Below are 13,934 nucleotides of genomic sequence, written 5' to 3'. Positions count from 1 at the left end.
CTCAACCGTGTTGTTGATGTCATTCAGCGGGCCAGGTGGTGAAGCAGATGAACCAGCGTCTGAACGTGGGCTTCAGTGAGGCCGAGGTGCTGCACATCTTTTGCGACACGTGCGAGGCAGTGGCGAGGCTGCACCAGTGCAAGACACCGGTCATCCACCGGGACCTCAAGGTAAGACGGCATCTTCTGATTCTCGTATTTACTCGACTGCACATAGAGCCGAGAGCAATGTTGACATTGGTCATCTATCCCAAGAATACTGGGAATATGTTCCTGGCCCAGCCACAGTAGGTAAAAATCTGTGATGTTGAGACAATTGAGAAAGCATTTCTCCGTATAGTTTTACTCCTCCCACTCACTTTGAAGGCATAAAATATTTCTTTTTTATCGGTCTTTAACAGTTTACAAACTATGTGAAAAACAAAACACATTTTTCTATTTTCATACACCTAGCTGCTGCTGCTTTGGTTGTGACAGTGTATTAACTAAGTCCCCAACCTGACCCCAAAATGTAAATAAAAGCAGGAGGGTGAAACTTGTGTGTTGGGACCAGAAAGAAATGAATTGAATTTTAATATTTGCGTGGTCAGCACAAGAACTTTCCAGATTATTCCAGCGCCTCCGCTTCCTCTTGCACCCCTGGCGCCCCTTCCCGCTTCCTGTGCCAGGTCATGTTCTTATTTCCTTCCTCCACTGCAGAAACCCCCAACGAGCCTCCCACATGCTCCTCATTCTCCTCTCACAAAAGTGACTCCTCAGTGACTAACTTTGAATCCTTCAACTGACCTCCGTTTTCAGAGTAGCTTTGAAAATGGCTACGAGCCAGATCGACTGGAGAAGCTTGGTGGTAAACAAACAAACAAATATCTTCACAATCTATTTTTCTAGCCATTATTCCATCAATTACTCGAGTCATTCCACACGCACCACCCGGATTATTATTTTTTTCATCCTGAACTGTTTGACAGCTATATTCATGCATCTACAAATAACTATGAAGCTTGCCAAGATTCGTGTATTTTAACACGATTGTCAGTCAAACAATATTTTCATATTTTAAAGTACATCGAGCAATGGTGTCGTGCTCACTTTCTCACCAAATACAGTCCAATAAAAGATCCAAAATAGAATTAAATACAATAAAAGATAAAGTAGCCACTGTCACGATTGCCTGCTGAGCACTCCTGAACACATGCGCCGATGTGTCTCAAGCTAAACTGAGTTTACCATTCTTCCACTTCAAGACAAATTTCCTTTCCTTTTCCAACTGTTACTCCTCTTAACATGACATCTAGTCCAAAAAGAACATGCAGTACATCGCGACTGGCGATGCTGTAGGCCACCCCATTCTAACACGCAATGATATATTCAAATCTCCACTCAGCCGAGCAATGCGGTGGATTGCTCTTTTTGACACATAACCCAGTCACGACTTTAACTTCCTTGTTGATATATTAGAGCCTAATTCCAAGCCACTGCTTTCTGTTAAAATGAGTGGGATGCATCAGGAAAGGTGAAATCGCAACTAGACTTGCCTCTGTAAGTAAATAAATAAATAAATTAAATTAAGCCTGCAGTTTCAACTTTCCACCAAAAGAGAGTGCTAAGAGACTTTGAAAAGGGTCATGATTTAGTGTACAATGGACTTGTATGGCTTATAAATATCTATGAATGGAGTACAATGAAGCCCAGAAAAAAAATGTCGACCATTTTTTTAAGTCAACTTTCTTTCTCCCGATTTTAATATTTTTTTTTTGTTTTAATTCAGTCCCCAAAGTGTGTTTCACTTGACATCATGAAATGCAGTAGGCGTGTATATCACGGGTAAACCCATGAAAATAATTGTCCGAAAAGATGTAGCAAGTGTCCATTAGGCTTGTTTCCAGAGGAACGTACATGAATGCCTCCTACTGACGATATCATCAAAATGAACCCATTTTTCTTTTTTTTTTTTTTTTTTTTACCACCCCTTACACCTTTGAAAATAGCTGGGCACAACATTAGGTACACCAACGTAATCTTCTCACTCTATATAAATACTTTAACGCAACGTAACCAATGCGGTGCTCCTTGGCAGGTGGAGAACATCCTGCTGAACGACCAGGGCAGCTACGTGCTGTGTGACTTTGGCAGCGCCACCCACAAAGTTCTGCAGCCGCACAAAGATGGCGTGACCGCTGTGGAGGACGAGATAAAGAAGTGAGTTCAATAAATCTTTGAAAGCTGCTGCAGCCGGAACGAGATGATACTTATCTGGCGCGCGCTGTTTCGCTTCCAGTTGAAAAATGACTTCAAAGATGTCATTGAAGTCTGTCAAACGCTGGGGATGTCGGCTTCCCCCCCAAAAAAAAATTATGCATAAAAGAATAAGACTGAAGACTCCATAAACTGGCTGGCCTGTTCCGGTAACTGTCTGACATGTTTCGGTTTCCAGTAACTATCCAGCCCATACTAGTTACGGTCTAGCATGTTCTGATAACCGTCCTGCCCGCTTTGGTTACCGACTGTGTGATTCAGTAACGGTCAAGTGCAATACAATAACTGTAGCGAGGTAGAGTGTTTTGTCACTGTTGTGCAGGTTCTGGTAACGCTCCAACCGATTCTTTAAATGTTGTACGCGTTGAGTACATTCTATTGCTGTCAAAGACATTTCTGTGTCTCGCTTACAAGCATTTATAATGTGGTAACATTGTTCTCTTTGTTGCATTTTCATTTAATCTGTTCTTATTAAGACACACAATACATTTTGTTTCCTCACCAAATGTGTTCCTAACCGTGACCTTATATACGTGACCTTGTGGCATTCTGTTCGACCCGACGTTTGGACATGGACACACTTACACATTGCACAATATTAAACGGTACAATACAATGCAATGCAACTTTATTTATATCGCCCACTGAAAGAGGCCCTTGCGCAGCTGCAGGATCGGGAAGTCTTCAATGTACACCTTTGACGCAATTGTCATTTGTGTGCCATTTTGTTGTGGATTTACATTGCGAGTATGTTTCAAAGTGGCATTAATGTCCAATAATTAATAATTTGCTTTGTCATTGGAATGGTTTCCTCCTCCTTGGAACCACAGGTACACCACACTGTCGTACCGGGCGCCGGAGATGATTAACTTGTATGCAGTGAAAGCCATCACCACTAAGGCTGATATATGGGTAAGTGTGTGTTTGCGTGCATGCGCGAGTGTGTGCGTGATTGTTTTGTTGCAGCGCTGGTTTGTCCCGCATGTGTGCTCCTTGCCGTTATTCTGCCCTGACAGGTTCCTCCTCTTCCTCCTTGCGGCCTCGCCCAACTCTTGTTTACTTTTGCTTCCCCCCTCTTTTAAAAAAAATAAATAAAACTGAGTGTGTCTTTGCGTACATGCAAGGGCATTTTATTTTCATCGAGCAGCAGCATACCTGACGCTTGCTTGCAACACAAAGCAGATAATCAAAAACCTGTTTTTATGCAGGGCACTCGTCAATCAATCGGATACTTGTCCCATTATATTGCACTGAAACAACTTGTTGATTATTTTTAAACAAATTTCACAATATAAGACGAGACATTTGTGTTGGGCAACAAACCCCACCACCTCCCTACTTCCTGACAGCCCCCCCGCCTCCCCTGCAAGCACATTTGACTTCCTGTTCTGTTTGGAGCGTCTCTCAAAGCACACGCGTTTATCAGCTTGTTCAATGCTCAATATGAGTGCTCCAAGACGCCAGAAGCCCCAAAGGCAGCTGACTGTTTCCAAAGTGGTTTATCTGTAAACTGCAGTGTCAGCACATTTCATTGCATCATTCATAAGCAGCCTGCGGACTTGTTTGTTTTGACGGCCATATTGCTCAGGGCGTTAAACTCGCTGCCTGGGCTCTTAGCTCAGGAACAAACAGTTTAGTGGCTTCCATTGTGCCTGGAATTTGTTTGAAAATTCAGCCCCTGAAGCCACTTGCCTTTTGTGGCATGACATTTTGTTGGTGTCTCTATCATGCGAAGACCCTCCAAAAAGTCTGTCGAAGCCATGCCCGAAAATCTGCAGGGAGCCTGCAATTTTGGGGGGTTCCTGGCATCCTTCAAAGACTTTGTTTTAGGTAGTTTCTGGATTTTTGTACCGTGTGTCGATGGGTAGACCCATGAAGCTATTGCAGCAACAGAAAGACGAGGGTCTGCTCTTTGGTTTGAAGCAGTCATTTTAGGTTAATTTCTAGGGATCCGTCCAAGTGGTTCCAAGAGAGTTTTTGAATATTCTGCCCCTAATGAAGCACTTTACATCTAGCAACATGATATTTGGTGAGAAGATTAATCAAGAGCTGATAGCACCAAATCATCTCAAGAGGTTATCCAGAAAAAGGCAAAACTTCTGTCATTTTTGTCTTAAAGCAGACATTTCAGATAATTTTGTCAATTTGGAAGTGTCACGTGGCAACATACGATGTGGTACATGGCTAAAAAGACAGCACGTCTGCCATTTCTGTTTAAAGAGGACCATTTTGGATTATTTTTTATCATTTTCAGCCATTCATATTGAAGCACCAATGTCCGTTACATGTTGCACTATGAAATTTGGTCAATCAAGAGAAATTGCACAAAAGAGTACCAAATCCCCACACTTGAAAATACATGGGAACTCCGGCAATTTAATTTCAATTGAAAGCAGCCTTTTTCTAATCATTTTGGCCATTTCCAGGGATCTTTCAAAGACAAACACCCCGAGAGAGTTTTTCGAAAATCTCGCCGCCGAAGCCACATTGGCTTGGCAACTTGACAACGATCTCTAGAAGCCATATTCAAAAAGACAAAGACAAAGTTTTCCATTTCGGTTTGAAGTGACAGTTTGAACTTATTTCTTTATAGGTTTGAAAATTCAGCCTCAAAACCTCGTTCCATGTCATTTTGTTTTGAAGCAGGTATTTTAGGAGCAGTGTGTCAATTTCCTGGCATCCAGCCCAAATGTTTCTCGTCTCCATTTGTTGTGTCCGCTCGATATCAGAAGCAGTGTTTATAAATGTTTGTTTCCGCAGGCGCTGGGATGCTTGTTGTACAAGCTGTGTTTCTTCACGCTTCCATTCGGGGAGAGCCAAGTTGCCATTTGCGACGGAACCTTTATCGTTCCTGACAACTCCAAGTTCTCCCTCAAGTTGCACTGCTTAATCCGTAAGTTGTTTTACGTCCTCGCAAACATTTGGCCATTGCCTGAATGTGGGCTGATGCGGTTTTCATGGACTAATCTGCACACTCAGCCTTATTTTTTTGTGAGTGAGTGTTTTAGCACAGAGCCATCTGTACACAAGTTGAGCCTGTTTAAACCAGTCAGGACTGCTTGTTTCCACCCGCCAAAATGCTCTTGCTTCCCTTTTCTGAGGTGGAGGAATGGCTCCGGCAAGTGGCCAAAAGGAGAAGCGCATCCCACAGTTATTAAACATTCTAAATGCTTTCCTACAGGATATATGCTCGAACCAGACCAGGAGAAGCGACCAGACATCTACCAAGTGTCCTACTTTGCCTTTAAATTTGCCGGAAGGGACTGTCCTGTGCCAAACATCTTCGTAAGTGCAACGCAGAATTTAAATTTATTTTTTTCTCCAATAAATGCAGAGTGACAGCATGGTTGTCATTACAGAATTCTCCCATCCCTACGGCATTACCAGAGCCTCTCACGGCCAGCGAAGTGGCCGCCAAAAAGAGTATGACGAAAGCAAGGTACTGCTACTTTTTGGGGGTGAAATTGTAAAATGACAAATATTCAAATGTTAGGTCAAAAAATACACAATGTTTTGGCTAGAAAGCTAAATATTCGAAAAATATACTTAAAGATATTACATGAAAATTACACCAATATTAGGGGTGTGGGGGTGTACAATGGGAGTTAATCTCAAATCCAGAAATACTAAATAATTTAAGAAATATTACATTTTACCCAGTAGTGAAATGTGAAAACATGAGACAAAAAAAATGACAAAAACATGAAAAAAGTAAACACCATAAGGTGGATAGATAGAGTTAAAAAAAAAAGAAAATATAATGCACAAAATAAACACATTAGACAAAATATTGGAAAACAGACACCAAAATGTAATTGTTCTCTATTTATTTGTTTTATTTACTTGGTCTTTGTCATTTAAAATCACAGCTCACCTATGTTGTTATTTTTATGTTCAGAATACGAGACTCGGTGGGCCCGACGGAGACCTCCATCGCCCCACGTCAGAGGCCCAAGGCGGCCAACAGTAACGTCCTGCCGCTCGCCACCGTCACGCCGGTCAAGATGACCGCGGGGCCTGCCGTGCCTGTCAGTAACGGTCAGAAAGGTGCGCCAAAAACATCACAAGCTCAAAAACAAGCTAAACAGTGCAAGAAGAGAAGGGAACTTGTGGCACCTGCTGGTGTCAAGGGTACATTACATTGTTGACATCCTTCCATTCTGATAAAAAAAAATATAAAATAAGTTGTACATATTATATTTAAAATATAGGAATATTGTTGAAAACTTCAGGATACATTTATTTACAAAATACTTGAAAAATTACCCAAAAAATATCACACAGCAAATACAAAAATCTCTTTAAAAATCACGTGAAATATAATAATAATAATACTAGCAAAAGTCGTAAATATTGTGTCAAATACTAAAATATTTTGGGGAACATCCATCAATTGATCCTACCACCAAAAATGTGACACAAAAACATTGAGTAACTAAAAAGTAATAAAAGTAGTATTAAAATGTTAGATGTAAAATACTAAAATAATGCAAATAACAGAGTACATTCATTATTATAAAAACACAAAAAGGAGATAATTAAAAAATATGAATTATAATCAAAATTGTCGTTTAAATAGTTCATATTAGATGTAAAATGCTACTGCTGGAGAAAACGTAAACATTTTATTTAAAAAAAAAAAGAGAAAAAAGTAGAACTGAGAGATGGGAAAACAAATATCTGGTAAATGTTTTGGACCTTAAAACAATACAAGATGAAATATTAGTTAAGAGTAAATATATCAAATGGAAAACATGTGCAACTAGTTGGGGGAAGAAGAGGTATTCCACAGAAATATATATTATACTGAAATACCATTTCAAAAATTAGCAAAATATAAAAAAAACATACAACAATATGAGGAAAAAAATAATTCACGTAAATGTATAAGTCACGGTAACAGCTAAAGAGTAATTTGTTGTTTTGGCAGCTCTAACTCCTGGTTCAGGACAGCCTTGCGTGCAGCCGCAACCTGGCAGTCAACAGCACCGAGTGCTGCAGCAGTTGCAGCCGGGCGACCTGCGCCTTCAGCAGCTCCACCACCACCAACAACAACAACAAGCTCTGCAGCAGCAACACATCAACACACAGCAACTCCAATACCTCCAGGTAACACGCCACATGGTCGTGGACCCCATCTCTGTAACTATTTTACCGTTTTTTTTAAATTTTTTAATTTATTTTATTTAACCCCTTAAGTACCAACAGGCTGTGCAGCAGTCCATACAGCTGCAGCAACAACAGCAGCAGGCTTTACTCCAACAACAGCAGCAAATGATGATGCAGCAGCAGCCCTTGTATCAGCAGAGAGTCTCTCATGCTGCTCAGGCCCAGTACGCCACCATGGTGAGTGGGCCATTTCCTCCCAGGAAAACACACAGCAGCCCCTTTCACGCAGAGCTTACAAAAAGTAGAAACATGGCTGTAATGTGTATTCTATATCGCCTTTTGTCTAGCCAGCAACACACTTTCACACAGTCATCTTACTATCTTTCTTACTTGGAAAATAACAACTAACCTGGGTAATATTTGAGGTGGGGGGGATATTAGGTGAAAATGGATGCTTATTAGGTAAGAAATACACCGGTGTTGGAGGGGAAGTAGAGGACAGTAAGTAAAATAAGTACATATAGATAAGGAAAAAATCATTAATGGAAACATAATACAGCAGCACCTTATGTATTAGTCCATATTTGGGGGTTGGGAAATGTATAAATAAGACAAAAATGTCAGGAAATCTGACACATTTTACAGTGGAAACAACAAAAATTATACATACATAAATAATACTGTGACTGGCTGGCGACCAGTTCAGGGTGTAGTGCGCCTTTCGCCCGTAGTCAGCTGGGATAGGCTTCAGCACCCTCCCACGACCCTGTACAGGAGAAGCGGTGTGGATAATGACATGACATGACATAAATAATAATAAAAAATATGACCTATTATTTTTTAGAAAAATCAAAAACCTAATATTAGATAAGTATTCGTGTTAAAGGAAAACGATGTTAATAAAAATGAAGAAATACACACATAAATGAAAACCATTCAATGACACCTGAAACGTTCCAAATATCAAATGAATCAAAATCATGTGACAAAAATATTAAGATATCAGGAAAATGTATTTTGTGATGTAAAATAAAAATAGAAGAAAAATGAAAACAAATATCATAAGTGCTATACTCATGCAGGCACAGGAAGAAAATGCAAACTCCACACAGGAAGGCCAGAGCCTGGGATCGAACCCTGCACCTCTCCATTGTGAGGCGGACGTGCTCACCAGTTGGTCACCCTCCTGCCCATGTCATTGAATTATTACACAATAAAATTAAAGATTAAGAAAGCAACCAAAATTTTCAAGAGTGTATGACATGACCAAATTGCATAACGGCGCGCGTCATGCAATGCCGTTTTCGTCCTCCCGTGCCCGCGGTGCAAACAGTCAACTGCGCATCGCCAGCAGACGCTCAAACTAAACTGTTGACTGGCGGCAATTTTTAGCTGCGTCTGCCGCCAGCATCCGCCATCTGTTTGGGGCGGGCGGCAATCTGCTGCGACAAAGCAGCCGAGGAATTGAACAGAGGGTAAAAAGCCAGCGTGGCTTTGCCTCTCTCCCTCGCAAGCCGCCAAGTTCGCACGAGACGCTGGCCTTGAACCCCCAAAACACCGACGACATGACTTGTAAATATTGGGGAAAATGGGACTGTTGGGGAATAAATAACGACAATACTCAGACAACACTGTGAGAAAATAATAAAAATTACAAAACATGAAAGACAAATAACAAATCTTGAAAAAAAAACTTAAAAGAAAAATGAATACAAAAATATTAGATGCCAATATTAAAGGATAAATACTAAAATCTTCTTAGGATAAGCGGTTCATCTGATGGATGAAAGGATGGATATTAGACAAAAGTAGGTGGGGGAAAACACTCATAACAGTAGGAAAATAGAACTATTAAGATTTAAAAAATCAAATGTTTGAAGAAAAACTACAAAATATTACAGTAAATAGTATTGAAAAATAATACAGAGGTTGAAGGAAAAAATAAGATGTTATAACATGAAATATTAAAATGCACAAATAGTGGAGAAAATCTATGAAACCTTAAATCAAAATTTTACAAAAAATCAGGGGAGTATTACAATACAATGCAAAAAAAATACATATCCTAGAAAGTGGCTTAATATTAGATGACAAAGTACATTAAAAAACATATCAGGAAAAAAAAAATCCAAGAATACTTTTTTAATAGAATAAATCCAAAACGACAAGAAAAAATTAGTGAAGCTGACTTTTTGATTTTGGCCCCCTTGCCACTTCCCTTCCCTTCACCTCCAGCTTCCCAAAACCAGAACTACACTCTAACAGCATTTTGTCATCTTGTCGCTCATCGCCGTGCGCCACCAAATCATTGCCACCGTTCCCTTTTCTCCCCTCCCTCCTCCCCCCCTCTCTCCCTTTTACCCACCCCCCTATACCCCCCCAGCTGCAGCAGTACCAACAGGCATTTGCTCAACAACAGCATCTCCCCACCTACATATCCTCCCCACTGGAGTTCCAGGTACCGCTGGGCTCTTACAATGCCACCACGCCCACCGCTGCGACGGCCCACATCGGGGTGCCCTCGCCTGCAGAGTCGTCCTACTCCAATCCCAGGTAACTCCTTCGCAGAGTTCACCATTATTATTGCCAAAGCGGAAAAAGTGCGGACAGAAATCTGATCAAAATATTCCAATGATATTTGAATACATCACAAAATGACGAAAAGGAAAAGGTATTACAAAGAAAATAGACAGATATTGGGCAAAAAAAGTAATCAGAAAATAAATAAATATGAGGACACTAAAGTAGAAAAGTTGTATAAAATATGTGAAAATAATACAAGTTAGGAAAAAATATTGGGAAAATAATACAGAATTATTAAAAGAAAATTAGCCAAATATTGGACAAAAACTTGAACATTACATAAATGTTAGGGCGTAAGGGAGAACAATAGTGCAAAATGTTCTGAAAGAAATCAGAACAGAAAAAAATTATATTGAAAAAAATAAATAAATAAAACAAACAAAAAAAATATTGGGCAAAAATATACAAATACTGTGACAAATTTCTTACGTATTCTGAGTAAAATGTTACAGAAATATAAAAAAAACCCAAGTATTAGAAAATGTTCTGCAATTATATACTACTAAAGTACATTTTATTATCGAAAATATGAAAAATCAACTTAACAGTGTTAATTAATGCAAAAATATTGGAGAAAAAAAATTGCGTAAGTAATTGATTTTTGGTCTCCCCTGTCTAGAACGCCCTTGCTGGCCTCTGACGGCGTCAGCCCTGCCCCCCAAAGCGCCAGCCACCCCCCAGACATGTCGCGCTGGAACCCGTTTGGCGAGGACAACTTCTCCAAGCTGACCGAAGAAGAGCTGATTGACCGGGAGTTTGACATGCTCCGATCTAGCAAGTGACGCTTTCTTCACTTAGCCTCTTGCAAAGGAGCCACCGATCTCTCTGAAAATTGAAAACCACGCCTGTAACATCAAAAGCTCTGTATTAGAACACAGGGGCGGCGCGACGTGCTGGCCGTGACGTCCTTGTTTATCATGGCATCAGCAGTCACCGTTTCATGAAGTCAAATGCACACAACACACTTCTTATACAAGCAGAAACAAAGATTTAGAAATTGTGAACACTTGAGAGATATCTAAAAATGGCAATGACATAAATATGATTTGAACGAACGAGCTATTCATCACGCTTTGCAAAATGGTGTCGAGCGTCCGTGACAAGTTATCACTTTGGTTGACAGCTAGCGAATTAGTGCATGTGATACAATGATGCGAGTAAGCTATGAGAAAATGGCTCAGCAAAACGTTACTTATCAAGTTTTTCCTGACTGTATATTGAACAGTGTTGGGTAAGATACTATATATTGTGCATTTTATTTCATGAAACCTTGACTGTGGATTTCTGAGAAATAATGACTTGTCATTAAAAGCATGCCTATGAGCAAATGTGTTAACAAAATGTTCAGGCACTAATGCTTCTTTTGCTCGTGATTTCATGCAGACAAACCTGTGGAAAGAACAGCCAGCGTTGAGGCTGACCGACTCGCGCCCTCCTCCGCCAATCCCCTGCCGACCGAGGACCTGTTTGGCTCGGTGCCGTTTGTGGCCAGCGCAGGCAAGTCTTAAGGAGTCTCTGCCGCAAGGACCCAAACCCCCCCCCCCCACACACACTTTCCCCCCAACCACTCTGGCCCCCTCGCAGGCATGCCAAGCATGTCTCCTACCATCCACGGGAGATTGTTTGGTTAGTCAGTAACTGTGCTCGTCTTCCCGATAAATTGAGTCACCTGTGCCTCCTCTGGGGATTGTAGAAAATGCACTTCATGTACATTTTTTCTTAAACTTTATTAGTATTATTTTCACAAGTATGACAGTGACTGCTTTGATTGTAATTAACTGTATAGGTCAACAGGAAGAGGCGATTCTTTAAAAAAAAAAAAACGCCACCAAAGAATGTAGCCAGGACCATTTGAGCTAAGGGTGCATTTGGTTAGCCTGGCCGTCGTCAATCATTCCTGCATTTTGAAAAAAAACGCTCGGCGGTTTCATTGGACCGCTTCTCTAAAGGTTCATTGACGCTAATTGTACGATATCATCTATGAAGTGAAATAGTGCTTTCAAATGTGAATTGTTGCTTTCAAGCACGTTAGTTCGTTCGTTAGTATGTGGCCAAGATGCCAATGGTCACAGTCAAAATTCAGAGGCGCGTGCTTTTTGTTGCGCACAAACAAAATGTAGTACGTTTACATATCACATTTAGTCAGTTTGCATTGCAGTCTTGATATACAGCTGCTTGATATTCCAGGCTGAGAGTGGCAGCAAGCTGATCGCTATCATTTGCTCTTTTTTGATGGGACAAAACACAAGCGTGCAACGTCGCATAATTGAGCTGCCGCACCGCATCTCCACCATCTAGCGTAGCTTGACGGGAAATAATCATCCCACTGAGCCGATCACCACCTTCTCTCACGATAAACTCCTCCAGCTCGCTGCCGAAAATTGAAGTGAAATACTTTGGCAAACACATGACTTGAAAGGCAGACGCTAACGTCCTGCGCTCTTCCCTCCACGCTGGCCACAATGTGAGCGGCGGCAATAATAGCTTGTGTGCCTCTCGCTGCTCCCAATGTGTACGTCAACATTAAAAAAAAACATTTTGAATCCACTTTCATTTGTACCCGATAATTGCGAGCATTTCGAGCCAATCCGCAATGTAAGAGAAGCCTGTCAGCACCTGAACAGCAGCGTGGGAATGTTTTATCTTGTAAAATAACGTGAAGAAAATTATATACGTTATGAAAGCAATCTTTTTTTTTAATTGTCAATTTTGTTTGTTTTAGTGCTTAGTGTTTTTGTACGTCAGTTCTTCTTATACCAATTTAATGCTGTATTTAACTTAACTTCTATGTCGAAATAAGAACCTAAGTAACTTTTTTCCCAGGAAATTTTGGAGAACCAGCTGTCCTGTACATTTGTCTAAATTTAGTCCATCATTGAGTTGATTTAAAAACAAACTAAAAAAAAAACATGGAAATGAGGACTAAATTTACACAATAACCTTTTTGAAATTACTTTTTAAGACAATTTGATTGTGTAATAGTGTGTCGTTAAAGCACACTCATTATTGTTTCCAGATGCGATTACTCGACAATTTGGCCCAATTTCTAGTTGATGAATGGATTGTTTACGTAGTTGCTAATCAATATTCTGTTCGTCACGCTGTCTTGCATGCTATTGGAAAAGGCGTACACGACGGTATGTTGCGGCGCAGCTAATATCTCTGTCGGCTACGCTGGTTATTTTCTGAGAATTCCTGAAAAGGATTATGACCAAAAATTCACACGACAAAAAGTGGAGAAAAAAAATGCAAATTTTATTTTTGGTTGATTCGATAAAGGAGGAACTTATTTTGCAAACATTTTTCTTAAAATAGCTTGCAGAAAAGACTCCATTTTTATTTTTTTTTAAAAAGGAAGCGCAAAGTTGCCTTTTTCTTTATTTATTGTTTCTTGCTCTGAAGTGCCTTTTATGCTAACATTTTATTCAGTGGACCAACCACGCCAATGATGAATCGCGTATCTTTAGAATAGTTGAGCAAACATGTTTTTCGGTACTTTTTATTCCCTTGTCCCAACTCGCTGATGGCACATTGGTGGAAGAGTTCCACATTTTATTTATACATATTTTTTTTGTCGTAAGTTTTGTTCATACAATCCAAAAGGGCTGTATGAGTGTTAGCGCTGTAATGTTGTGCCTCACTAGCATCGCTAATCATCTTTTTTTTTTTCCACACCGTACATTTTACCCCCAAAGGTAAGTCAGTCCTATCGTTCCCTCATCCAACGGGCTGCTTTTTTCTGCGGTGTTTTTTTTTTTTTACGTTTCCATGTTTTTTTTACTATCATTTGCTTCTCTACGCATGTATCCGACAGCCACGCTCAGAAACATCTTGTTCACGTGTACTGGTGGAAGATTCTAGAAGAACGAGCCATGAAAACAACTTGCTAGATTAACCCACTTGCTGCTGTTTACATTTGTCTTTTTTTTTTTTTTTTTTTCGTTTTGTCTCAGGGTTTTTTTGCTTTTGCCTTTTTTTTCTCTCCAA

The 13,934-nt window shown here is 40.2% G+C and overlaps 1 protein-coding gene across 2 annotated transcripts in view; it reads left to right on the top strand.

The window, feature by feature from the left end:
• Positions 1 to 13,934, top strand: part of bmp2k (BMP2 inducible kinase) — a 29,980-nt gene that overhangs the window by 10,801 nt on the left and 5,245 nt on the right. Inside the window, exons 4-15 of one of the 2 annotated variants that reach the window (XM_088290066.1) lie at positions 28 to 170; positions 2,077 to 2,198; positions 3,086 to 3,167; positions 5,016 to 5,148; positions 5,437 to 5,540; positions 5,615 to 5,694; positions 6,154 to 6,302; positions 7,186 to 7,364; positions 7,464 to 7,601; positions 9,748 to 9,917; positions 10,567 to 10,721; positions 11,331 to 11,444. In XM_088290066.1, coding sequence (XP_088146192.1) covers positions 28 to 170; positions 2,077 to 2,198; positions 3,086 to 3,167; positions 5,016 to 5,148; positions 5,437 to 5,540; positions 5,615 to 5,694; positions 6,154 to 6,302; positions 7,186 to 7,364; positions 7,464 to 7,601; positions 9,748 to 9,917; positions 10,567 to 10,721; positions 11,331 to 11,444 — 1,569 coding nt within the window. Of the gene's footprint in view, positions 1 to 27; positions 171 to 2,076; positions 2,199 to 3,085; positions 3,168 to 5,015; positions 5,149 to 5,436; positions 5,541 to 5,614; positions 5,695 to 6,153; positions 6,303 to 7,185; positions 7,365 to 7,454; positions 7,602 to 9,747; positions 9,918 to 10,566; positions 10,722 to 11,330; positions 11,445 to 13,934 lie in introns of both variants that reach the window. The other variant, XM_088290058.1, reaches the window with a different exon arrangement.

The sequence above is a fragment of the Idiotropiscis lumnitzeri genome, chromosome 1 (genome assembly GCF_059441095.1).
Source record: "Idiotropiscis lumnitzeri isolate Australia: NSW breed Sydney's pygmy pipehorse chromosome 1, RoL_Ilum_1.0, whole genome shotgun sequence".
In the NCBI taxonomy this organism is placed as follows: Eukaryota; Metazoa; Chordata; class Actinopteri; order Syngnathiformes; family Syngnathidae; genus Idiotropiscis; species Idiotropiscis lumnitzeri.
This window is presented reverse-complemented; position numbering and strand designations above follow the sequence as displayed.